The sequence below is a fragment of the Artemia franciscana genome, chromosome 5 (assembly GCF_032884065.1).
Source record: "Artemia franciscana chromosome 5, ASM3288406v1, whole genome shotgun sequence".
Classification (NCBI taxonomy): domain Eukaryota; kingdom Metazoa; phylum Arthropoda; class Branchiopoda; order Anostraca; family Artemiidae; genus Artemia; species Artemia franciscana.
In genome coordinates this window covers 47,223,816-47,251,812 of record NC_088867.1, presented here as the reverse complement: position 1 = coordinate 47,251,812, position 27,997 = coordinate 47,223,816, and the positions used below count along the sequence as shown (strand labels likewise).

Sequence of the window (27,997 nt, the reverse complement as noted above, 5' to 3'; positions counted from 1 at the left end):
TTAAAAACGAATGAATCAATCGAGGAATCCATCTGGTCTAATTATTCCAAATAGATTTTTACTAGATTATACAGCTGCTTTTCTTTACTAAACAAATGAAATTTAAACTAAAAGACGCAACATGAAAACATGATTAAACTGTATTCGAAAGGCTCATAAGCCCCACTGAACCCATTGTCATTGTTCTACTAATTAAAATAGGTTGCGTTGGACATAAGCATTGATTTTCTTGTCAAAAAAATGGCAGCTTTCTAGTGAAACTTGAAGACACAATTTCTTTTATTAAACAAACGTAACAACATTCAAACATAAACATTCATAAAGATTCAAACATAAGCCCCACTGAACCCATTATCATTGTTCCAGTAATTAAAACAGATGGCGCTGGACATAAGCATTGATTTTCTTGTCAAAAAATGCAGCTTTCTAGTGAAACTTGAAGACACAATTTTAAAGTGAACAGTGAAAAACATTCTGACAGATAAAAATAAATAGAAAAAAACTACATATTTCTTTAGAAACCGGTTACAAAAAATAAAAACTACTAAAAAACTAAAACACAATATTATGACAGATCATGTAAACTTATTCATCAAAAAGATCTTTAGATTTTTCCGGATTTCGTTTTACGAGCATATTGCTATGCCTAGATTCATATGGAAAGAACCTGAGTTCCACGCGGAGGGCTAAGATACAGGCATACGCTAAACACAAAGGCATGGTTTTATTTCAGGGGGGGTGTTGTAAGTTCGTCAAAATCAGCTAAAGAATAAATTATATAAGAAATAATAAAAGAACGTAATTTTTTGGTTGGGGGAGGAGACTGACCGTCGAGAAGAATGCACCAGGCTGCAGAGACTATAATAATGATTTTTCAGGTGGTAAATAATGAGCATTCCCGGAAATAGTTTTTGAAGAACAAATTATCAGGAGGCTTGCCTAGTTATGACATAAATAATTTGTATAAAATTAAAGAAAAGGGGTCAAAAGTTACTTAAAAAGGGGAAAGAATCCGTATATTTACCTCCTTCTCCATATGCGATGACAACACCCAATTCATCTTCCGCTGTCGTTAGTAAATAAGATTGTGAATCTCCAATTGAAACCTATATACTAAGGAAAAATATTCGAAACAAAGTTTATATTATTAACGTCAAACTAATATAGAATAATCCCTGAAAAATTGAAAGTTCAATAAATTATGAAAATACGTTCAGGTTAACCCAAATAAAGTGTTACAAGTCAACATCTCGAAAACCAAGCACACGAACAAAAAATTTCATTTTTAATTGTGAACCGCACTAAATGGGAAGACATTGACGCTTTGAAGTGCACACATCCCTTGAAAGAAAATACCCCCCGTTCCACTGTAAAATTTTACCTAAAAGAATTTGGTAAAAGCCGCGAATGTTCAAAAGTCGAGTAGTTTTCTAACAAAGACAAAAAGGTAATCATAATAGTTGACGTTCATGCAAATTTGATGGATTCAAAGACTTTGGCTTCAGTTGATTTTCTTTCAACCATGCTTGCCGCAGGAATTCTACCAACTACATCCATCTCCACACGAGTAACTAATTTTACAACTTCTTTGGTCAACAATATTTTTTCTACACTTAGCTTGAAGGAAAATTTAATTTGAGTTAGTGATATATCTGATCGTTTTCCAATATGTTCCCGGTTCAGCTTTAAACAGTGAATGAGTAATCCGGTCCAAGTGTTTGATTCCTATTCTATTAGGTTCGGGAAGAAAGATTTATCTCTTTTTGGGTTTAAGTTGGAGGGAAAATTGAGGAGTTTTCTTTGACAATGATATTTTTCTTGTTTATTCGAGTCCTTTTATGGGACCGTAAGAGGTTATTCTTAATATTTGTAAGGTCCCAGCTTCTAATCACAGGTCTAAAAGGATTGTTCCTCGAAACCCACGGATGACATCCTGACTTCTCAAAAGCCGGAGAAGGAATAATAACGTTTGGAGGGCTTGTAAATCTGGTACACATTCAGTGAGTGCTATTCATCTTTGTCAATTCAAGATCTATCGAAATATTTATAATTCCTTGTGTAGAAAAGCCAAATCTCTCTATCTAAATAGTTTTACAGCATATGGCAATGATATTCGTAAAATTTACAACTTGACAAATTCTGTATTTAAACCTGGTTTTCAACCAACCCTCTACCTATGAGTTTGGTCATTTGTGATAAAGCTGTAGAGGGTGAACTTAATCTCCAAGAGGCATTCACTCCATTCTCCGTTAGTATTGGTAGGAATATTGCTTCTATAGTTACTTTGTCTCGGCCCAAGCCTGACTTTAGATCTTAACTCGGGCCATCTTGTCAGAAGTCTATGTTTCTCGACTTAGTAACAGTAAGTAAAATTACTAAAATTGTTAATGGGTCGAAAAACACGTCATATCCTATTCCTTCTAAGGTAGTTAAATCTATTCTTCCTTCAATAGTTTTGCCTCTTACAAAACTTGTAAATCTTTCACTTGAATGTGGATTTTTCCCGGATGCTCTTAAGCGAACTCAGATTATTGTTTTGTATAACAATAATCATTATTTTATTTTATTATTTTATTAACAATAATCATATAAACAATAACTTTTGTATAACAAAAATAACCAAGAAATGATCCAACCAATTATCGACCACAATTTTATCAGTATTTAGGAAAATCTTTGAAAAGCCTATGCCTTCTCGTCTTCTTGCTTATCTAAAATCTAAAAACTTTCTCCATGATTTTCAATTTGATTTTCGAATGAAACACTCAACTGAACAAGGTTGTATATGCATGTTCATTATGTACATTGTACATATATTTTGAATTTTGTACATTTAGCATTAGATTCGGGATTGATTCTGGTTGGTATATTTCTGGATTTTCGTAAGTCATTCGGTCCTTTAACCCCTTTAATCCATGAAATTATTCTATCGAAGATGTCTCATTTTTGTATAACGGGAAAAGTGTTTTTTTGGTTTTAGTCTTATTTTAATCATTTTAATTTCTGTTGATCCACTTTTCTGCTAACCTCAAAAGTGAATTTTGGCTCCCACAGGGATCAATTTTAGGGTCTATACTATTTTTGATTTATATAGATGATATTTTTTATGTAGTAAAAAGCAGAAACTTATTAATTGCTGTAGACTTTGTCATCCTAAGCCTTCCCTTACCCATAGTGGCAACTATAGTTCGCCTTCTTTTGATGTCCTTGTTTGTTTTACTGATGACAGCACACTTGGCATTTCGGGAAATTGCGAATCGGAGCTTCGACTAAATCTTAAAAATTTATTTGAGAGAGTAATTTTATGGCTTGATGCAAATTATCTTACCCTAAAATTTTCTAAGTCTACTTTTTCTTATTTTTTCAAATGTTTCTCAGGCTTATCCCCATTCATCTGATATTCATCAGCCAAATGGGATAATCCAAAGGTCTAAAGATCTATATATTCGTTTTGGGGGCATTTTTGTTGATAAAAATCTATCTTTCAAGTGTCAATTAAGCATCGGCACTGTTTCTGTTTTTTCTTGCCTATTTCTGTTTTTACAAAAAAACAGAACAGAAAACAGAAACAGGCTACCTGTTTTTGTTTGACCTGTTTCTGTTTCTGTTCTGTTTTTTTTTCGAATGCCGCGCTATCTAGCGGGCATGATACCGAAATCGTCCTTTGTCAACAAGAAGAAGAGTAATTTCTTTGATATTCAGGTGAAATCATAGCGAAATCTAAACTAGAAGCTCGATTTCTTTGCTAACCTTCGTCTAATTTTGTGTGCTGGAGCAAGCATCCTAAAGGTAAAAATTATGAATAGTTAAATTAGACCAGCTATGCAAGTCTATTTGAACTTTTGTAGGCATGAGGGTTCTAGGCCTATTGTTATCAGTCAGCTCATTCCAGATACAGCACAAGTCCATTTAACTTCTTCCTTTTTTTTTGTACTATGCTGTAACTCAGACTTATTTTATCCCTAGTACCACACAATTGGACATGCAGAATTCAAATATCACATTGATTTTTTTTTTCATTTTTTTTTTAAATCATCACAACATTGTCGATAACTACATTGTATGCAAAAATTAGTCACCCTGACTGGGTGTATCAGGATTTTTGTAGGAAAAATGCCTGTCTGTAATTTAAAAAAAAAAACTGATTCATATGACTTTCAGGTACTACTGCAAAACTGTCATGGATGTTTCCTCTGATGAAGAGGTAGAAGTTTTACGTAAAATCATAAAGAAAAAGCCAGTTTGGGCTAATTATGGTGTGAAGGACAAATGCAGCGTCACCTGCAAGGTTTGCAAAAAGACTATCAAGGCTAGTGGAGGTTCTTCAACTACCTTTGTCAATCACCTGGAAAATGTTCATAAGATTAAGGTGAAAGTACAGTCATCTGCCTCTACTGCACGAGCACGGCAGGTCATGGATAATGTTGCCAGTGGCCCAGAAGCTGTTGTTTGTCGTACAGTACAGGGTTCATTGCCAGGATGTGGGATAGCTGAAGAACAGCCAAAGAACCAAAAGAGCAATTTTTCTTTCTCTAGAAAAGGAACTAAAGATATTCGTTCTCTGATGCTGTGCAACCGATCAAGTCAACTTAAATTGACGAAACAGTGTGTAAGAACAGTACTTGCAGACAAGTTACCACTTCCCATTTTTGACAAGCAAGCCATGCGTGGACTGATACACTCCTTGACAGGCGGTATTTTGCCTCCATCGGGTCGTACTGTAAAAAGGCATGTGTTTCAAGCAAAGAAAAAGAAACTGTTGAAACTGAAATTGGATATGAATCAGGCACGAAAGGTATCTCTAATATTTGACTGCTGGTCATATACAGGGGGAGGATACTTGGCAGTGACAGTACATTACCCCAAGCTAGTCAGTGGAAAATGGGTAGGTCACAGTTGCAGCTTGCACTTTAAGCGTCTCAAGGTTCGGCATACAGCAGCAAATATACTTGCAGCAATCAGATTAGCCCTGAAGAAATTTGAAATTGAAGACAAATTGTTCTGTGTTGTAACTGATTCTGGCTCGAACGTCATAAAAGCTTGTCAAATTGGTGGAATTGAAAGTTCATCTTGCTTTGGACACTGCCTCCACCTCAGTGTCACAAATGGCCTCCAATTTTGGGGAGAAATGAATTTTGACGTAGAGCAAACACCGGAATCTGATTCAGATGATGAAGATGAAGCCGAACAAGGCACTAGTAGAGAACAATGTTCCTCAGAGATTGGTCTGACAGAAGATGACCTTCCTGATATCATAGTTTCAGACATTGTTGACACTGCTTCAGATGTATATGACTTGGAAGAGTACGACTCCGACACAGAAACTGAATGGGATGAATGGGCCAGTGGTGCAAATGATTTTACCGAAATTGAAGACTCAGTCTCACTCAATGGTGCACTCAAAAAGTTGCGTCGGACACTCGAGCTGCTAAAAAAGTCAAATATTCAACACGACTTCTTTGAAGGGCTTTACAAAGAAATAGGACTTAGTGGTCACATCCCTCATGATGTGAAAGTGTGTTGGAATAGCACTTACGTGGTGATTAGTTCCTCGTTACGCAGAAAATCTGCTCTACAGAAATTTTATGATGTAAATGTTCGCAATGCGAAAATTAGAGAACTTGAACTTACTGAACAAGACTGGTCACTTTTAGAATGTGCAACAAGTTGTTTGAGCCCTTTTGAAGAGGCCACCGAACTGGCTAGTGGGTCCACTTACACCACTTCAAGCAAAGCATACATGCTGATCAAGGGACTGGTGAGCTTCTGTGAAGCGACGAGGCCGCTTGAGAATCGCCTGAAGGATCAGCTGCTTATGCAGCTAAAAAGTATTTTGTGCAAAATCCTAAATTCAAGTTGGAGCTCTACCACCGTGCAGCTTATCTTGATCCTTGTACATATGAGCGAATGACTTTAGAAGAAAAAGTGGCAGCAAGACAGCCCCTCATATGTTTACTCAGCAGCTTACAAGATTCCTTTGTGCCCAGTGCAGTTGAGATATGTGTACAGGAACCTTAGAGCCTTAATGATGGCAATGATAAATTTTCCCGATTTTTGAATAAAGCAGGACTGATGCCCTCTGTGCAAAGAGCAAATTCCACCTCTGCACTGAACATCGAAAATGTGGTCAAAGCTTACGAGGAGAGAGTTCCCGTTTATCTTGTAGAGCGGAGGCGAAATGTGCTCTCGGTAAGTCAAATGCAGTTCCAAATCTGTCTAGATATTGGGTTAGAATCTGCTCGATTGTTACTTTGTAGTAAGGGATGTTACGTATCCCTTCAGCGAGATACGAAAAGGCTCCAAAGCTTTCTTTGTAGGATATGAAAAATCCAGACCGTGTTCAGACGCTTGAAAGTCGGAATAATACCCTTCAACTTATTTTATTCTATGATTATTTGGCTTATTTTAAACTAGAGTAAAGTAACCAAACATTCATCCCCATAACATACCATTCCTCCCAACTGAAATCACAACTCCCAAGGGGGCGAGTTAATTCTTGGCCTCCACTGATGAGTAGAAGGTGGAAAAGATTATCATCGGTCCAAAAAATGCCTATGAGTTATGTTTACTTTCGAGAAAACGAAAGAAATGTACAAATTTTCGTCCCCGGTTTAGGCAGGATTTAGGGGACAAATTTTTTGTTTCTTTGCCTTACTGTTGGCTCTTACGGAAAAGCTTTCTGAATTCTATGTTTGGAGAAGTTAAGGGAAACTTGAATATAAAACTATATGTCATTAATGTAAGAGGTTTTGCTATTTTTCCCTCTCCCCTCTCCATTCCGTTGTCCTTCTGCCTCTTGTTTTTAACCTAATTAAGGTGATGCTTTTCTTCTAGTTAACGGATCCGTTCGACTTCTGGAGTCAGAATCACATTCCGGAGCTGACAGGTTGGGCTCTGGACCACCTCATAGTACCCGCCACAAGCGTGCCTAGTGAGCAGGCTTTCAGCGTGGCTGGGTACTTTGTTAGAAAGCAGTGTTCCAGAACTAGCGACAGAACTCTGGAAACCAGAATGTTTCTTAGTGATAAATTTTAAAATGTTGAATCAGTAGGGTATATTTCATTTTGTTTGTTTTTTATTTTTATATCGATAACTGAATAAAATATGACATCTGATTGGGGGTCTTAAGTGGCTATAGGCATATATTCTTGTCCCGCCTAAAGGTCGTAAGTACCAGTAGCCTATAAAGAGTGGGGGCTAGAGATTTTTTGACAACCGTGGTGTAAAAGTCTGCTATTCTTATTGAATGTAGAAAAATGTTAGTAATGTCAAGCAAGCTCGAGAAAACGAAAGAAATGTACAAATTTTCGTCCCCGGTTTCGGCAGGGTTTAGGGGACGAATTTTTTGTTTCTTTGCCTTACTGTTGGCTCTTACAGAAAAGCTTTCTGAATTCTATGTTTGGAGAAGTTAAGGGAAACTTGAAAATAAAACTATATGTCATTAATGTAAGAGGTCTTGCTATTTTTCCCTCTCCCCTCTCCATTCCGTTGTCCTTCTGCCTCTTGTTTTTAACCTAATTAAGGTGATGCTTTTCTGTAAGGTAATGGATCCGTTCGACTTCTGGAGTCAGTTTTTTTCGACAATCTTTTATAATAAATGAGTGACAAAGAATTTGAGAATAAATGCAATTCGGCCGTCGGGCCTAAGAATTTTTGGTGAAATTGCACCCGATTGGACGCATTTTATGAAAAAGTTTGCCAAATTTCTGCCCCCCCCCCCCTAAAAATACGCTAGTGTGTTGAATTACACGAAGTTGCTCATCTTCTGTATGTAACTAAAAGGATTTAACAAGAAGATGTTTTCTTTCCTATTAGAAATAGATGAAGTAAGAAAAAACAGGAAAAACAGCTGTTAAAACAGCTGTTTTTTGAAAAACAGCTGTTTTCTGTTTTTTCGAAAAACAGCTGTTTTCTGTTTTTTCGAAAAACAGAACAGAATACAGAAACAGGCCACCTGTTTTTGTTTGACCTGTTTCTGTTTCTGTTCTGTTTTTTTTTCTAACTGTTTATTTTCTGTTTCTGTTTTTCTCAAAAACAGAAACAGTGCCGATGCTTAGTGTCGATGTGATTTGGCAAAAATAAAGATATGCAGGAGTCTTGGTATTACAAGGAAGCTCAAACACACTTTTCCTGTATGAATTTTGAAAATCCTTTTTCACCGCTTGATCCAGTCTTATGGTTCTCACTGCCAAATAGTATGTATGTGAACATTTCCTTTTCTGTTAAAACCACTTTCTAAGATTTACAATAAAGCTAAAAACCTCATTCAGGAAACTAATCGTTCAGGATTTATCCCTTTACTCGATCTCGAATAACTGCATTTTCTTTCGTGTGCCTGTTTTACTTTTTCTCAACTTCGTAGTGACCACCCCCAGCCCCTAAGCGTTCCGTTATCTTTTACCTCTGATCAGATTAATTATAATCTTTGCAATACAAACAAGCATGTTCAAACTCCTTTCACTCCATGTGTAATGTCAGGCTTTAATCCTTTAATCGCGAGCCATTTTGATTGCCAGAATGGCCTGAACTCGACTCGCCAACTTTAACTCAATTAGCTACCGGAGACACGATTGCTCTAAATACTTCTGATTACATTTGAATCTAGTAATACTTCTTTTAGTGACTACAATTTTGTAATTAATTACTATAATACCTAAATACTTTCATAATTGAGAACTTGAATAACATTAGCATATGGCACACAAAGCACAAAAATTGTCTTCCTTTACTCTTTGCGCATAAATTCTTTTTTTTTTGCAAACTTGTTCCCCGTTGCAGGTCACGACTTTTTGCCATCCATCAGAGGGCAAACGTAAAGGAATTCGTCCCTGAATGGGGTAGAAAAGGATCATAGAGAAGGATTTAAGATAAATTGAATTTTCAAGGGATGAGATAAAGAATGAATGCTTTGAGTAGATCAGAGTGGAGGAAGACCAGGCGCAACTATGGTATCCTCAGGCGACTTGGAGCTACAGTGAGTTGTTGGTGATAGTAATAGTATAAGTACTGCATTTTAAGTGAAACAAATTTTGTTTCTAATTCTTTCCTGTGCAACTTTCCTCTACAATAGAAGAAAAAAAAGGATACCACTTTGGAAAGAACAATATCTCCGGGTCTAAAACTCTTGTACATTTCCACCTTATCTTTTTGCTCAGCCTGAACATCTTCTTTTCTTAAAAGACCACTGAATGATTCGGACAGCTCCACATCTCGGATGCAGAGAATTTGACATTTTGCATATCTTTGAGTCACTTGTGATATCTATAAAAAAAAAGTTGATTTTATTACTTAGGAGAATGAGTTCTAACTGAACAGTGAATATAATCAACAGTAAAATCAAAATACTCTTAAGAGTCCATAGTCGGAAATATTAAAAAAAAGGAAGACAATGCTTTATGCCAGTGAGAAAATATTTTTAAGAAAAAACCTTCAGAAAAAAAAAAAACGCCAAAAAATTGTCATTTGTCGTTCAACTACCAAAGATTAAACAAGGATAGAGTGCATCACAGGATAGAACACTGTTGTCAGATGTCTGGTTTAAATTAAGCCGCCATAAAAGTGAAAACTCTGGACAGAATTACTCAACAAACACTATAATTCGCCCAAATACCTCTACTTAATAAAAGAAGTTTGATAATAAAGCAATAGATTAACAGTTTAAAATAAATTAATAATAGCAAAATCTAAATATATAAATTTTGTATATATATATATATATATATATATATATATATATATATATATATATATATATATATAATACCTCTGGTGCCATGTTCATTGTTCTATCACTCACTTGTTCTATCACTCAGTATGTTCAATTCTATCACTCAAACATTAACAGCCAGTTTATTCCCAAAAACAACTACATCTTCAGAGGAAAGCTACATTTTCTTAACACATCTGGTGCCATGTTCACTTGTTCTATCATTAACTATGTTCAATTCTATCGCTCAAATATTAACAGCCAGTTTATTCCCCAAAACAACTGCATCTTTAGAGGAAAGCTACATCTTCTTAACACCTCTGTTGCCATGTTCACTTGTTCTATCACTCACTTGTTCTATCACTCACTATGTTCAATTCTATCACTCAAACATTAACAGCCAGTTTATTCCCAAAAACAACTGCATCTTCAGAGGAAAACCACATCTTCTTAACACCTCTGGCGCCATGTTCACTTGTTCTATCACTCACTATGTTCCATTCTATCACTCAAACATTAACAGCCAGTTTTTTCCAAAAAACAAATGCATCTTCACAGGAAAGCCACATCTTCTTAACACCTTTGGTGTTAAGGTTTTTGTGGTTATGTTCACTTGTTCTATCACTCAAACATTAACAGCCAGTTTATTCCCAAAAACAACTGCATCTTCAGAGGAAAGCTACATCTTCTTAATACTTCTGGTGCCATGTTCACTTTTTCTATCACTCACTTGTTCTAGCACTCACTATGTTAATTCCATCACTCAAACATTAACAACCTGTTAATTCCCAAAAATAAAGACGTCTTCAGAGGAAAGCCACATGTACTTAACACCTCTGGTACCATGTTCACTTGTTCTATCACTCACTATGTTCAATTCAATCACTCAAACATTAACAGCCAGTTTATTCCCAAAAACAACTGCATCTTCAGAGGAAAGCTACATCTTCTGAACACCTCTGGTGCCATGTTCACTTGTTCTATCACTCACTATGTTCAATTCTATCACTCAAACATTAACAGCCAGTTTATTCCCAAAAACAACTGCATCTTCAGAGGAAAGCCACATCTTCTTAACACCTCTGGTGTCATGTTCACTTGTTCCTATCACTCACTTGTTCTATCACTCACTATGTTCAATTCTATCACTCAAACATTAACAGCCAGTTTATTCCCAAAAACAACTGCGTCTTCAGAGGAAAGCAACATCTACTTAACACCTCTGGTGCCATCTTCACTTGTTCTATCACTCACTATGTTCAATCCTATCACTCAAACACTAACAGCCAGTTTATTCCCAAAAACAACTGCATCTTCAGAGGAAAGCCCCATCTTCTTAACACCTCTGGGGCCATGTTCACTTGTTCTATCACTCACTTGTTCTATAACTCACTATTTTCATTTCTATCACTCAAACATTAACAGCCAGTTTATTCCCAAAAACAACTGCATCTTCAGAGGAAAGCCACATCTTCTTAACACCTCTGGTGTCATGTTCACTTGTTCCTATCACTCACTTGTTCTATCACTCAAATGTTCAATTCTATCACTCAAACATTAACAGCCAGTTTACTCCCAAAAACAACTGCATCTTCAGAAGAAAGCCACATTTTCTTAACACCTCTGATGCCAAGTTCACTTGTTCTATCACTCACTATGTTCAATTCTCATCACTCAAAGATTAACAGCCAGTTTATTCCCAAAAACAACTGCATCTTCAGAGGAAAGCCACATCTACTTAACACCTCTGGAGCCATCTTCACTTGTTCTATCACTCACTATGTTCAATCCTATCACTCAAACACTAACAGCCAGTTTATTCCCAAAAACAACTGCATCTTCAGAGGAAAGCCCATCTTCTTAACACCTCTGGATGCCAGTTCACTTGTTCTATCACTCACTATGTTCAATTCTCATCACTCAAACATTAACAGCCAGTTTATTCCCAAAAACAACTGCATCTTCAAGGAAAGCCACATCTTCTTAACACCTCTGGTGCAGGTTTTTGTTTATCATTCACTTGTTCTATCACTCACTATGTTCAATTCTACCACTCAAACATTAACAGCCAGTTTATTCCAAAAACAACTACATCTTCAGTGGAAAGCCACATCTTCGTAACACCTCTGGTGCCATGTTCACTTGTTCTATCACTCACTTGTTCTATCACTCAGTATGTTCAATTCTATCACTCAAACATTAACAGCCAGTTTATTCCCAAAAACAACTACATCTTCAGAGGAAAGCTACATTTTCTTAACACATCTGGTGCCATGTTCACTTGTTCTATCATTCACTATGTTCAATTCTATCGCTCAAATATTAACAGCCAGTTTATTCCCCAAAACAACTGCATCTTCACAGGAAAGCTACATCTTCTTAACACCTCTGTTGCCATGTTCACTTGTTCTATCACTCACTTGTTCTATCACTCACTATGTTCAATTCTATCACTCAAACATTAACAGCCAGTTTATTCCCAAAAACAACTGCATCTTCAGAGGAAAGTACATCTTCTTAACACCTCTGGTGCCATGTTCACTTGTTCTATCATCACTTGTTCTATCACTCACTATGTTCAATTCTATCACTCAAACATTAACAGCCAGTTTATTCCCAAAAACAACGGCATCTTAAAGCAAAGCTACATCTTCTTAACATCTCTGGTGTCAGGTTTTTACCTCATTTTTTGCTGATTGTCCGCACAAGTTTTTTTTCTTAAATTTGGCACTTGCAATTACCAAAAATTGCATAGCAACATATAGATTTTATATATATATATATATATATATATATATATATATATATATATATATATATATATATATATATATATATATATATATATATATATATATATATATATATATATATATATATATATATATATATATATATATATATATATATATATATATATATATGTATATGTATATATATGTATATATAATGTTTCGTGACTTTCTACTTAACCAATTTAAACAATTAGATTCTATTTTCACTATGCTTGCTACTCTAAATAGCTAATTTTCTATTTGAAATGAACGTTGTCCATAAATAACAAACATAATAAAAATCGTACCTTTAGGACTGAATCATTTTTGGCAATAGGTTTGGTAACTGAATTATGGTCGGTAAAAGATATCTCGTTTTGTACTTAAAAAAAAATTCTATCTATGTTATTTCTCTGAAAGTTTTTACACATAATTTTGCCATTATACTATCTTTGTTTTTTAAATTAAAAAAAATGAGCCGTCAAGGGGGAGGTGGTGAGGTATGAAGGGCCAAGGGCTAATTTTTTCATTTTTAATATAGAAATTTACATTGTAAGTTAAATTTTTTTAGGAAAAGAAGAGAGGAGGTCCATGATGAAATCCCTCTCCTGTGCCAGATCTTTGCTCTCAATAGCCCAACCCATAATAAAATTTAACATTTAAATAAACTCCAGTATGACGCTTATTAAGTTGTTTCACCAAGCTGTTTCAACTGTTACAAACATAAACGGTAAAATACTAAAATTTGCTTCTTTTTAAAACTATCAACTTCAAAGGACATATTGATTCAAATCAAATTCAAACACCGAAAATAAAAAACAAAAAGACTTACTCTAACTGTAACAACATCCCCAGGACTTGGAACCACAGTCAATTCCTTACCACTAAATACTTCCACAACATGGGTCTAAAAAAATACAATATGAATGTCCTGATAACAGAAAGGGGGTAAAATAGGAATAACAGATAATAGAAAGAGAAACATGTCTAGAGATTAAAACCAGAAGAACAAATACTTTCTTTATCTTCGAGATGATTCAAAATTGAAAATACAGTCCATTAGCATATCTAAAACTCATTAAATTTTGTGCATGTTAAAGCAAAGTGATTCACTTTATAGCTAGAGATTTTAGTCGTTATCAGAGAATGCTAAAAATTTTCGTGAGACCAATTTTAATCCCGATTCCACCTCAATATCTCAATTTCAGTTCGACTATGATTCAAAAATTTGTGTCTTCTCTTTTTGTTCCACTACCACGAACAATTAAAAGACTTTATGTAGCCTCCTCACCAAATCAAGTTGGTATTACAGACGTTTCCACTGCAAGAATTAACTATCAACCCTTTACTATTTTTCAGTTCCAAACTCTAAAACTAGCTACCAAATACATACTCAAAAGTTAATCTTATGATAAGGAGTTAAAGCATATACTATTTTATGTTATAGCTACTAAGATAACATAGCTAAAAGGCTATGTTTATGATATTTAATTTTTCTTAGTACTACCAGCTACTTGTTGATACTAATGGTCTAATTGCATTATTTGGGGGAGGGGGTTGGACAGGCCTAATATCCGTAAAGACATAGTTGCTTGACCTTCTACTATGCTAAATAAAATTGTTGTTTCAAAATTTTGACTGGATGTGCTTGGAAAATAAATGGGCTTGAAAGAAGGGCTGCTTGCCCTCAAATATCTGTTTATTCTTAAAAAGGGCACCAGAAATTTTAATTTTGAACCAAATTAGATCCTTTAAAAGTTTCAATGATATTTCTAGCTATTTATAGAGTGGTTTTCTCTATGATATTGCTTATATGTCCTTTTGAAAACCTGCAGGCATACAGTTTTTTTGTTCGATTGGAACTCCTAAACGTTCCCTAAAAGTTTCATCTTAATACCCTTAGTGTTATTAGTTACAGCAACTGTGGTGGTAGCATTAGAAGTATTCATTTATTGCCTTCTGGCTAGTTCAAAATCCCCACAACTTAGCCTTAAAGGTCTAAATTAAGAATATAATTTGTTCTCCAGATATTACTTTGTCACCTTTTTGAAAGTTCATAGGTCATAAAAAAAAAACAATTCCTTGATTGTTTAAAATGTGTTCCTTTTTACAATTCTAGAATATTTTTAGGGGCTTGCATAAGAGGGATACGGTATTTTGAATGCTGTTTTGCCCCACAGCGACCCAAAGTATGCATTTGTTTTTAAGTCCTCAGGAGGTTTGATGCGCCATCCCCATGAACAATGTTGCCAACCGCAGTCTCTCTCCCTTCCTCTCCTTAAATACGCTACTATTAGGTCATTACTTGAATTCACCCTTGACCATTTCTTAGGTATACAACTATTGTAAAAACCCAAAGAGTGTTGGTAGCAGTTGGCCCTCTGGGAAAACTTTCTGGTTATTTCTTTGATACTAGCAAGTTGTTCTCTCATAAACTGAATTTTCAAGATCAGGCGTTATTAGACACCAAATGTCAGCAAAATTACATTGAAAAGACCGAGATAATCGAGATTTCCGGTGGGCAGAATATAATGAATACACAGAATATACATTCAAGGTGGACGTATCTTAGTATAGAACTTGGGCACAATTTACTATGGAGCAGGAGGAGCAACTGCCCCTCCTACCCTCGGTTTGTCCCCCCAGTCCCCCCCGCCCAGCTGAAATTTGGTTTCTCTAAAAATCTTGTCAAAACTAAGAAAAGCCTGCATAATCCAAGCATCCACAGAAACAGGTCAGTCTCTTTAGTATATCTTTGCGTTTATGGTACTATAAGGCCCACTTTTCAGTTTTCACTATGGTTTTTACTTGATTTGGGAAACTTGGCTCCACCTTTGCCCTCACCCCCTCCAGTATTTTGACGATACTACACCACTCGTATACAATACAAAGAAAAAGATCCTTTAGAAACATGCCCATCAAACTTGGCACATACAAAACTTAACTTGCAAAATCTCAACGCGTTTCATTGAGAATTAGATATCGTAAAATTATATTAGATATCATAACGTTAAAAAACTTCAAAAAATTATTTTCTTCGTTTTTTCACTATTTTCTCCAAATTCCTTTTTTTTCCTATCAGTACAATTGCAATTATCAGTACTATTCTTGTTATTGTAATATGGAATTCTGCTAAAGATTTTTTTTTCCTTTTCAATCCCTTCTTTTCAAGTATATGAAAAATCCGTTGGCGAAATCGAACCTTCATTTTTACCTATTTATTTAGTATTAAATAAAGCACAAGCAACCTGGACTTCTTTGGAGGATTTGAGGGGCAGTATCAACACATTTGTGGTAAAAATCCATTTCTGATAAATGGAAAGAAAATCATATATCTAAACAGACTTTCAACTTCGGCAATCTATTTAGTTTTCAGTAAAGTAAAAAGACACTCTAGCGTATTCAGGGCTTTAGAGGCAGTGTTGTCGTATTTAATGGTGGTCTTTTTAGGTTTAATTTCGTTATAAAAGGAGATGACTGCCCATATTTTATGTTCTAATTTCTACCTGGTTGGAGTTTAAATATCACGACTTACTTACCATGATGTCTGAATTCAACAGCTAATATTTCTCCCGAAAGAGCAGATAATCTTAAATAACAAGCATTATTTGTAATTGATAGACATTTTTTGTACATTTTCATATTTTGGTGCATATTTTTACGCATTTTTAGCCAAAGTATGATCTTCCGACCATATCTCAATTATCACAAGTAGGCTATTTACTATGTTTTTCCTGCTATTGAAAAAGCTGTTAGTTTTCGAAGAACTGAATTCATTAAGGTTCCGTATTTTTAACCACTTTTTTCGTTTTTTTTTCTAATACATTAGTTTCTCTTTCACTATATTTTATTAAGTTCAGCAGAGCAATAAATCTTCGTTTTATTTTCGAAGTAGGCCTATTACCTATTGACACATACAATATTGAAGACCTTCTAATTTTACCTCCAAATAAAATCTAACTAAACCAATCTAATAGATACTGCTAGAGAATGGAATCTCTACAAAAAAGAAGAACCGCCATAACTAAGAATAATATAGCTAACTTAAGGCGTGTAACTATAGTATTGACATTTCCCACCTTCTGGGTGAAAAAGAAGCCTTATGAAATGACCGAAAGCGGATCTAGAGCAAAATCTTGGGTGGGGGCCAAATGAGACAAGGGCGCCAACAATTGACAAGTTTATTTAAGAAAAGGAGCAAAAAAGAGATAAAAAAAAATGAGGGCACCAGAAAAATCTACGGTTGGGGGGGGGGTAGACTCCTGGACCCACCCCTGGGGATGACTGAAGTCTTAGTGGAAATTTCTTAGGAATAGAAAAACGAACCAAAGAAGAGTTCGAAAAACTATAATCTTTGAAAAAAAAATCCCCTCTTTTGCTGGATCATCAAAAGTATCACTGAAGGAAGCAAAATTTACCTAAATAGGTCATAAATCACAGGGAGTAATGATCCTGGTCATAGGTCGACTAAACTAGCATAACTAGCATCAGCTTTTAAAATAGAAGATATGTTATGTCTGAACTGTGTCTTTTTTCTACAAGCATCAAGTTCTGCTTTTATTAATCTGTTATCTGCTTCGACTTGATTGAGTAACAGTACCATATCAATAACAATTCAGTAACAGGGTCTCCTCCAGTAACAAAGACTTTTAACTTACATCAGTTACAGGACCTTTCGTTAGATGGACTTTTCCAACCAGACTTGAGTAAATGTATCCATGTCTTAGGTATGTACCACTCCCAGCTTGTATCTTATCACTGCTTTTAGCTAAAGCTTGGCCTGAAACAGGATAAATCAAATCAGTTATGGTGAGAACCTATTTTACCAACAGGCTAATGACCCGGATTAGAGCCTGATTTCATCGATTACGTTCAGCTTGTTGTCTGTCAGACCCGCCTACACGCGCAGTGGTGTAGTGGGCTAAAATTTCTGTACCAATAGGCATCTAAATGATACATTTTCATAGTACAAGGAGAAACATTTAATTGCCTCAAGGGATTGAACACATTTAGCATTTAATATACTATAAGGCGGCTAAAGGTTTAACTCTAATTGAATAAATAAAATTGAAAAAGTAAAATTCTTTTTATAATAAATAAAATTGAATAAGTACAATTTGAATAGCGTAATATGTATTTTCATTTCAATGCTGTAATAACTGGAAAATAGGATATTTGTAATATAATTCGCTTTTAGTGAAGCGCCAATGACGCAGTAGGCTAAGGATTTTTAAAGTTAGGAAAGAACGCAGTAGCTAAATTCTTGTTTGTAGTGAAACTAAATTTGTAGTGAACAGCCTTGGGAAGAAGTAAAGTTAAATGAAAAATTTGATATATAATCATATCAACTGTTGAAAAGCCCATCAGTTCAAAATTTGATTTTACTGTAATTTCATTTTTTACTTTCAATGTTGTAATAAGTACATAAGAAAATGTAGAGCATCAATGCAGAGCACACAGTAGAGCACCAATGACGCAGTAGGTTTTAGACTTTTACAGTGAGGGAAGGAGGCAGTACCCAAACTCTTCTTTGAATTGATTTTTGTTCGTTTCAATCTTGATTCGCATATTTAATTAAAGCTTAATTCGTTTCAAGGCTTATTTATCCGTTTATATTAGTAGATGCTGTATGTTTGTTTATTATGATTGTTATTTAGCGTCTATTCGTTTTGGGTTTCATTTGTGCTATAATAGTAAAATATTTGCGTTCGTTTTAAGCTTGATTTGTATATTCAATTTAATCTATGCTTTTCTAAAGATTTATTTATTCATTTATATTAATGCAACAAAAGAATAAAAATGAAAGCAATTCAAAACCAGAAGAATAGAACAAAAAGAATAATGCAAGAAGAGATACAAAAAAATTAGAAACAACATTTTTTTAAGGAAAACCAAAAACAATTGACCCTCCTCTCCCGCACAAAAAAAAAAAACAACCAAATGTATTTAGGCTAATCCAACCAAATCTAGGTAAAAAGAGTCCAGCCTAATACAGGTTGGATTTAAATTAATTTTAGTTTTAAACACGAAAAATTCTGATTTTCACCTTCTCTTCTTCATGGGATTAGTCGCAATCCCTTTTTTCTTACTGTTAGACGTTTCTGTTCTTTTCTGGTTTTAATCGGCATTGAACGTAACTCGTTTGATGCATATTTTTTTATTAAGAAAATTAGCGTTCTCTTTTTTATCTTTGCTTGTCCTTTTTCAGCGGCCGACGTGAGCCCCCCTGGAAAAAACCCACCCCCTGCATGTAATACCCCCAGAAAATAGCCCCCGATGGATCTCCCCCCCCCCCGAAGAATTCCACCCCACGCAAAGGTCTAGAAGTCTCAATTTCTGATCCAATGAGTACAGTCCAAAGTTTCGGCGACCTTGAGGTGGAGGTGTGTATGAAGAAGGGACAGTCCTCCTTCTCTAGGGAATAAGTTCTGCTCATTTTGGGGTTTAAAGTTATTCTTTGCTTTCATAATAACACTGTAGAACAGAAATATTCCCAGAAATCATAAGGGAGTAGATAAGAATTTCACATTTTTAATGCGTTTTTTAAACTTCAGTTTGTGCCCCCCCCCCTTAAAAAACCTCTGTTGGGAAACACCCTTTTGCTGCCTTTTTGCTGGGAAACTTTTCCAGCGAGAAGGGGATTATCGGCGCGATTTTAAATAAAATCACAGATTGAAGTGTTTTTCAAATGAAAGCGCGCTAAGAAACAATTTTCACCCCAGATCATCTGCAAGAAATTTTCTGGGTGGAATTTTCAGCTAGAATGGAATTGTCTTGGGGGAGTTTCCTTGGAAAAGGGGGAGGGCATTTTTGCATGAAAACAACTTTCCACTGTGGATTTTTTTTTTCCGTGGGTGAAGGAATTTTTCATGCCGGATTTTTCGGTGTTATTGAAAGCGATCAAAAATTAAAATACAAAAAAGTTTCTTCAACTGGAAGTAAGGAGCAACATCAAAACTTAAACGGACAGAAATTATTACATATATGAAAGGGGTTTCCCCCTCCTCAAGACCTTGCTCTTTACACTAAAGTTTTGCCTTTTTGTCCCAATTCCTTAAGAACGACTCTTAAAACACAATGGCCGTTTAAATAATAAGCTTTTTTTAATTTGCAATCACCTTTTATGAAAGAGTGTCAGTGGATGCAGAGTGGGGAGAGGGGATGGTGCCTGAAACCACCTTGAGGGAGACGGGTTTTCCGGCTTGATTGATTAACAAACAGAAATTAAAATTTTTAAATAAGTTTTTAATTTTTTTTTTAGCTTATAAGTTTTTTAACTTAAACTACCGAACAACATTGAAGAAGATAAAAATTAGTCCATATATGAGTGGGGTTGCACCAACCTAAATCCCTTGCTCATAAAACTAACGTCTCTATTGCTTTGACAAAGCTTTTTATTCTAATTAAACGGCCCTAATGCTTATGAAGTCTTTCTTAAGGAATTGGGAAAAAAGTCAAACTTTAGTGCAAAGAGAGAGGTTTAAGAGGGGAAAGCCCCCTCATATATTGAAAAATTTTGTTTGTTTTTTAATTTTTAATGTAGGTATAATACAAGAATATTAGCATTGTTAATACGGCTTATAAGACTAGATGTAGGACTCTGATAAAAACAGCAATACATATATAACTACTTCGAGAAGGTAGCTTGATATCAATCCAAACACATTCTGACACTGAATCTACTAATGGATCAATTACCACAGAAAACTTTATAGATTCTTGAATGTAAACACAGATCCCCCTTTTGGCTGATTTTTTAAACACCTATAATGGGGTAACTGCTGAGCAAAAACACATGGATCACTGAAATGTTTTGATAAAACTTCCGTAACAGTGACTACCTGTGGTTTCCATTCATTAACTAACTCACTAAACTCTACCCATTTGGAGGAAAGACAATCTGTGTTAGTGTAAAGCACCAAAAGTGGATCATATTTCAAATTGGGCTTGAGGACAAAAAGACCACAGTTCTTGAACTAATTCAGGCCCACTCTTGCAAGTCTTAATCCTCCAACCAACCTCACCAGCATCAATCTTTTCCTTCAGTTGTTGTTTCAAAGCATCATACTTTTTTTCATTGCCAGCTCTGCACCACTCCTGTCATGCGCAATCCGAAAATATGGAACCTTTGCCTTAAGCTCAGCTTCTATGTTGGTAAAAAAGAAGGCGGCTGAATCATGGTCTATTGCTGACTTATAACTTAACTGGTCTATTTCAGTTAGCCTGCTTACAACCCATCTGCACCAATAAAGAACATTTAACTGAACAGTATTGCGTCATTTCATTATTAAAAAAATTGCAGATCAACTTAATTCTGGAGTTTCTGACTTGCCATCCCATTTTCTTCTAATTAGAACAATATATGGCTTTTCTGTTTTTGTATTATATCACAGAGCTCACATTGTGCTACTTGAGTGGAATATCTAGAGGCCTTTACTTGGGTGCTCAAGGGATCTTCATGTAAACTTTCGTTCACTTTTGAAATTTCTTGCATAACTTTTACTTTTCCTTTTGAGTATTCATCAGCTATTTCCACGTCTAATTTTGATTTTTTTTTTTTTTTTTTTTTTTTTTTTCATCAACTGGTTTCAGTATAGCTCAAAATTTGAGTTCCAGCTTTTTTTACAAGTCTGTTTTGAATTTAGTAAGATATTCAGTTACAATCTTCCTAATAACATCGGGAGTAGTTTCCTGGTCTTTTTGTTTGCAAACAGGACAGTACCATGTTGACCCCAGACAACAGCTCATTTTTATGAAAAGTTTGTATTCTGATTTTGACATGTCCAGGCAACCTGCACACAACCACTTTCACAGCCATTGCAGAGCAGTGCATAGCTATGACCAGCTAAATTGGCATCACATGCTGCGCATTTATTGATGTCTTTTTTAATGACTGACGAGCTTGTTTAGATGCTCTGCCCATTTGGCTACTATTTATCTAGACACTACTATGATGACAATCTTGGATGACAACTGTTGCAGAACTAGCATTGCACATTGGCAACACTGTTTGCTGCCTTATTGATTTCAAGCATTTATTTCAGATAATAAGAGTCTGTGAGTCCAATAAACATGAAACTATAGAGAAGGTATAACTGTCAATTTAACTCACTGATTTACCTTTAGATGGAATTTCACTGAAATTTTCCAAATCTGTTTAGTAATCTTTATAAAAATCAGTATTTCCCACAATCAAAAAGAACACATGTTCATGCCAGTATTGCCACTTTATATATCAATAAAGCATTACCACTTTATAGAAAACAAAGGGGAGACCTTTTCCTGACTAAGCAGTTATTAATCAGAAACAACCCTCAATCTTATCTCCAACTAGACACTCAGCAGAAGACAAGAGATTGTTCATTCAAGCTGTTTCAGAAAAGAGCCCAGGTATGTACAGCCTAACACTTCTTCTCCAAGAGAACTGAGTCCTGTTGGAATTCACTGACTGATGAAATTGTAACAGTCCCTACCACTGGTGCCTTCACATGTGGAGTCAATCATGACTGGCAGATACAACCGAGGAAAATATAGTGGGATTTAGCGAATTTGGGTCATTGCCAATATTCACCCTCACAGGATCAGTAAATTTGCAGCAGAAAACATAATTTAGCTAGGATGAAAGTGAATGCATCACTTGATGCCTTCTCTCATGCTCTTTCATAATTCAATAATTGCTTCTAGGATAAATTACATTTAAAGCCCTTAAAGGGCTCAAAACAGCCCATAGCAACCAAAAGTGTAAAAACGTGTTTCTAAAAAACAGGTTAAGGAGAAAAGTGTCATTAATAGCTGATACAGGAATAGTAATTATTGGTTTCACTGGTTTTAATAGTAAAATATTCTTACGAAAACAAATTCCCAGTGGTTTTTAAAAACCCAGAAACCCCTCAAAATTGACATCAGTTTGCTGTGATGGCATTTTGAGGAATTTCAGGTTCTTCTTCAAAAATCCTACAAATCTGTTGTCAAAATAAATTTTGGTATTAAGACTACCGTAATAAAAATAATAATAACTATTGTTCAATCAGCTACAAATGCCAAGTTTTTCTCACTAGTTACACAGTTTTTTAGAAATGTATTTTTTTTAAGACTTTTGGTTACTTAGGACTGTTTTACCTTTGGAGTCCCATTAAGGGCTCAAAATGTAATTTCACCTAGAAGCAATTACTGAATTTTGAAATAGGATAAAAAAGGCACTAGGTGATAAATTCACTTTTATCCTAGCTGAACCATGGGGTAAGGTTTATATTAACAGACTATTCAAGTTTTCCTCCCAACTGTATACTGGCATGATCAGATCCTACTTTTGCTACTTTTGACTATCTTGGAAAGGGGTTAGGTTAGGATAAAGAAAATTTTAGAAATGAATCCATGGCAAGACAAAAGAATCCAAAGAAAATTTTAGAAATGAATCCAAGGCCAAAAACATACTTCAGGAAGGTATTACCAAGCTTCTATGTTAACCCTCTTCTGATTTCTAAGTCTTAGAAATTTGCCTACTTGACAACATATCTATTGAAATTTTATGTTATATTTTCAGTTATCAGTATCTTTTTCTCTGGCTTTAGTTGTGAAAATGTATTTCCTGTTATTTGAATACAATTTTAAGCCATATCAATGGGTTTTTATGGCACTTGGTATTTACCAAGTGACATATAGCAATTGCAAGTTGTGTCAGTCTGCCTGTCCTGGTTTTGCTAGTTTGTGCAATTCTAGACAAGCTAGGACGATGAAATTTGGCAGGCGTATTAGGGAACAGACTAAATTAGAAATAGCCGTTTCCACGAGTCGACCATCTGGCAGGAGGAAGTGGGGGGTGGTTAATTTGGAAAAATGAAGTATTTTTAACTTATGAATGGGTGATTGGATCTTAATGAAATTTGATATTTAGAAGGATATTGTATATCAAAACTGGTGGGAGTTGGAGGGGGAAACCTGAAATCTTGGAAAACGCTTAGGGGGGGGGTTAATTCTGAAATATTAGAAAAAAAACAAGGTATTTTTAACTTACAAAGCAGTGATCGGATCTTAATTAAATTTGACATTTAGAAGGATCTCGTGACTCAGATCTCTTATTTTAAATCTAAACCAAAGAAAGTATCATTGGAGGGAGTTGGGGGGGGGGGGGGGGCACAAATCACAGAAAATGCTTAGAGTGGAGAGATCAGGATTAAACTTGGTGGGAAGAATAAGCACAAGTCCTAGATACATGATTGACACAACCGGAACGGATCCACTCTCTTTGGGGGAGTTGGGGGGACCTAATTTGGTAATCCAGAAAAATTAGAAAAAATTGAGGTATTTTTAACTTACCAACGGGTGATTGAATCCTGATGAAATTTGATAATTAGAAGGACCTCGTGTCTCAGAGCTTTTATTTTCAACCCTGACAGGATATGGCGACATTGGGGGGGAGTTGGAGGAGGAAACCAGAAATCTTGGAAAATGTTTAGAGGGGAGAGATTGTGATGATACTTGGTGGAAAGAATAAACCAAAGTCCTAGGTATGTGATTGCCACAACCAGATTACCTTTCTTTAGAGGAGTTGGGGGGGGGGGGGTAATTCAGAAAAAATTAGGTATTTGAAACTTGCAAACAGGTGATCAGATCTTATATGACATTTGAAATTTAGAAGGATCTTGTGCTTTAGAGCTCGTATTTTAAATCCTGACCAGATCCAGTGACATTGGGGGGAGTTGGAGGGGGAATCTGGAAATCTTGGAAAATTGTGAAAATTGAGGTATCTTTATCTTACAAGTGGGTGATCTGATCTTAATGAAACTTGATAGACAGAAAAATCAAATGTCTCAGATGCTCCATTTTCAATTCAAATCAGGTCTGGGGACATAGGGGGTTGGAGGGGGAAACAGAAATCTTGGAAACCAGAAATCTTGGAAAATGCTTAGAGTGGAGAGATTGGGATGAAACTTGAAGGTAAGAATAAGCCCAAGTTCTAGATATGTGATTCACATAACTGGATTGGATCTGCTCTCTTTGGGGGAATTGAAGGGATTTCCATTGCTTTGGCAAGTATGGTACTTCTGGACATGCTAGGACAATGAAAATTAGTAGGCATGTCAGGGACCTGCACAAATTGACTTGATAACAGTTGTTTCCCTGATTTGACCATCTGGGGGAATGAAGGGAGAGGAAAAATTGAAAAAATTATGTATTTTCAACTTAAGAATGGGTGATTGGATTTTAATGAAATTTGATATTTAGAAGGATCTCATGTCTCAGAGCTCTTATTTTAAATCCCAACTATATGTGGTGATATGAGGGAGTTGGAGGGGAAACAGGAAAACTTGGAAAACACTTAGAGTGAAGAGATCAGGATGAAACTTGGTGGGAAGAATAAGCACAAGTCCTACATACGTAATTGACATAACCAGACTGAATCCACTCTCTTCTGACAGGAGCCCTTGAAAGTGTCCAAAGGAGAGCAACCAAACTGGTTCGTGGCTTAAAAAATGCTCCTTACCAGGATCGCTGAAGGTCTCTGAAACTTCCAACCCTCATGTATTGAAGATATAGAGGAGATGTGATCATCGCATGCAAAATTTTCAAATCCAGTCACCTGAACTAGATCTTCACCCCCTCCCTGGCTAACAATTCAAGAGGTCACAGTCTGAAGCTTCACCTGCCTGGATGTTGGAGAAGGGAACAATGTAGCTTCTTTTCCATTAGGGTGGCCCCCCTCTGGAACAGCCTATCCAAGTCTACCATCCAAGCTGAGACTCCCCACTCCTTCAAGGCTGGAGTCAACAGGGACTGGGAGAGGGCTGAGTGGAGGCTGGACTGGGAAGCTAAACCAACATAATTACATCAGTCACCACCAGTGAGAACCTACAGGAGGATCTACCACCTTATCTTGCTGGCAAATGTAATTTAAGGTAATATCTTCATCAAGTTCTGCTGGTAAAGATAGGAAATCAGTGTTGTTGTCAAGCACTTTAAATCTATAATTGACAGCTACATTATATTGGTAAAATTCTAGTTTAGTGACTTTTGGCTATCTCAGAAAGGGGTTAAGTTAGGAAAATGAAAATTTCAGGGATGGGTCTAAAGGCTAAAGTATGTCCTGGGAAGGTATTTTGAAGTACCTACCTCCATTCACTCTCCCTCTGGAGGGCCCTGACCTTTGCTCAATCCCAATTTATAAGGTTTTAAAGATATCTTAAATCTTAAATTACCTTAAATCACAGCTTGGAGCAATGTAAGGATCCAAATACATTTCCAAAATTTTGAAGAAAAAAAAACTGATATGGCTCAAAACTCTACTCAAATAACAGGAATTGCATTTTCAGAACTAAAGGCAGAGAAAAGGCAACTAGTAACTAAAAATTAAGGAAAATGTTGTTTTGTCAAAATTTCAATAGGTCAATAGACCTGTCATGTAGGCAAATTTCAGGGCCCTCTAGAGGGAGAAGGAGTTGAGGTGGGTAGGCTACTTTAATATACCTTCCTGGGATATACTTCAGCCTTTAGACCTATCCCTGAAAGTTTTATTTTCCTAACCTAACCCCTTTCCAAGACAGCCAAAAGTCACTAAAATGGAATTTTACCTATTATATCACTAATGTTGAATGCACTAAGGTAAAATTCTAGTTAATTGATTTCTTGCTATTTCAGAAAGGGTTTAGGTTAGGAAAACAAAACTTTCAGGGATGAATCTATAGACTTAAGTGTGTCACAGGAAGGTATTTTGAAGCAACTACCTCCACTCCTTCTCCCTCTAGAGGGCTCTGACCTTTGATGACCTTTAAAAATATGTGTGTTATAAAAGTGAAACCTTGCAAAATAGATCTTCTGCTTAATTGAAGTACAACAAAATTGTTTTCAGCTTCATAACTTTGCTCAATTCCATTTTAAGGTTTTAAAGATATGCAAATACATTTCCTAAATTTTGAAAAAAACATTGATATGGCTCAAAATTCTACTCAAATAACAGGAATTGCATTTTCAGAACTAAAGGCAGAGAAAAAGCAACTAGTAACTGAAAATTATGGTAAAATGTTGTTTATCAAAATTTCAATAGGTATAGACCTCTCATGTAGGCAAATTTCAGGGCCCTCTAGAGGGAGAAGGAGTTGAGGTGGGTACTTTAAAATACCTTCCCAGGACATATTTTAGCCTTTAGAGTCATCCCTGAAAGTTTCATTTTCCTAACCTAAACCCTTTCCGAGATAGCAAGAAGTCAATTAACTAGAATTTTACCTGCACTAGCATTAAGTTGCCCATTAGGGTTATTAATTGGCATTTGCATAACTTGCTGCTGGGGCTGCCACTACCCCAACTGGGGAGTCTGGAACTGTCTGTATGATATTGGGGCTGAGACATACTGTACATTGCTTCCATATTGACCACAGACACTGGTTCTAGGTTGAATAAACATATAGGGTGGTGGCTGATAAGCACCTGATATTGGTGGACCCTTATTTTGGGGGTCTGTGTTACTCATACTGAAACTTCAAGTCTAGCCCAAACAACTTTATTGAGGCACAATAAATGATTAAACAGGATAAAAACAATAAAAATATATACTTAAGACAGAAGATACTAATCCAACCTTTATTGCTCACCTGGAACACAAATTAAATCCTTCTCCATTTTGAATAAAGCAATAATGCCAAAAATAAAATTACGAAATTTTCTGCTTGCTATCAAAAGGCCTGTTTCCTGCAATTCAATCTGCTAAAAGCAACCTTTGGCAGAAAATAGCTTTTTAGAACACCTGCAAACTCAGACTTAAGCAAGATTACATCCCCAGAGATTATGAGTAGTCCAGAGTGAAACCCTTACTTAGTCAATGTGAAACCGCTACTACAACTGTCTATCCTATGAGAGACAATTAATCAGAGCTTTTCTAGTTCGGAATAACTATGTTTAGAAGACTATCTTAGGACCTGATTTTTGCTGTAAATTCCTTTTTGAAGGGCTCTTAACCTGGCTCAACGCTTAATTACTATTATTTAACTGCTCCAGGCCAATCTAGAAACATTAGTGCTAGGCTAGTGAGGAGCTCGTGCAGCTGCGACGGCCTAAGGAGGCTTGGTGCTTCAGTGATATTTTAGTTGCAACAATGGTAGCTAATGATTATTAGGTTAAGTCATACTAGCTTACCTATGCAGGGCTCATGCTATATTACCGCAATATAGAAATGAAAAACCGTAGCCTGCTTTTGGAAATTAGCAATTGAAACTAAATTTCTATGAGGGGGTTAATATGAATCCAATTTAGACTAATTTGATCTTCCACAACTTTTTTTCAGATCTTATCTAAAAACTTTTAACAGTAAATTAGGCTATTTTTAAGGCCAAAATCTATATTAGTTTTATTCTTTTTAATTCCGTCTATTTTTAATACAGTTCTAATTCGTTAGAGACGTTGAATTTTGACACAATCTGAAAAACTGCATTTTCTTCAGACAAAAATTGAATGCAGGTGCATAATAATGGTCAAATGTAGGTAGACAAATCTGACCAAATGATCTCTATTCAATAGGAAAACTTAG

The 27,997-nt window shown here is 35.7% G+C and overlaps 1 protein-coding gene across 1 annotated transcript in view; it reads right to left on the bottom strand.

Annotated features, from left to right (window-relative positions):
- LOC136027506 (exosome complex component CSL4-like) overlaps positions 1-27,231 on the bottom strand; it is a 29,747-nt gene extending 2,516 nt beyond the window's left edge. Inside the window, exons 1-5 of the mRNA XM_065704820.1 lie at positions 27,066-27,231; positions 17,139-17,260; positions 13,313-13,387; positions 9,088-9,261; positions 1,025-1,106 (exon numbers count right to left, since the gene is read on the bottom strand). Of these exons, the coding sequence (XP_065560892.1) occupies positions 1,025-1,106; positions 9,088-9,261; positions 13,313-13,387; positions 17,139-17,260; positions 27,066-27,093 (481 nt within the window). The 5' untranslated portion in view covers positions 27,094-27,231. The remainder of the gene's footprint in view (positions 1-1,024; positions 1,107-9,087; positions 9,262-13,312; positions 13,388-17,138; positions 17,261-27,065) is intronic.
- Positions 27,232-27,997: the final 766 nt, after the last annotated feature.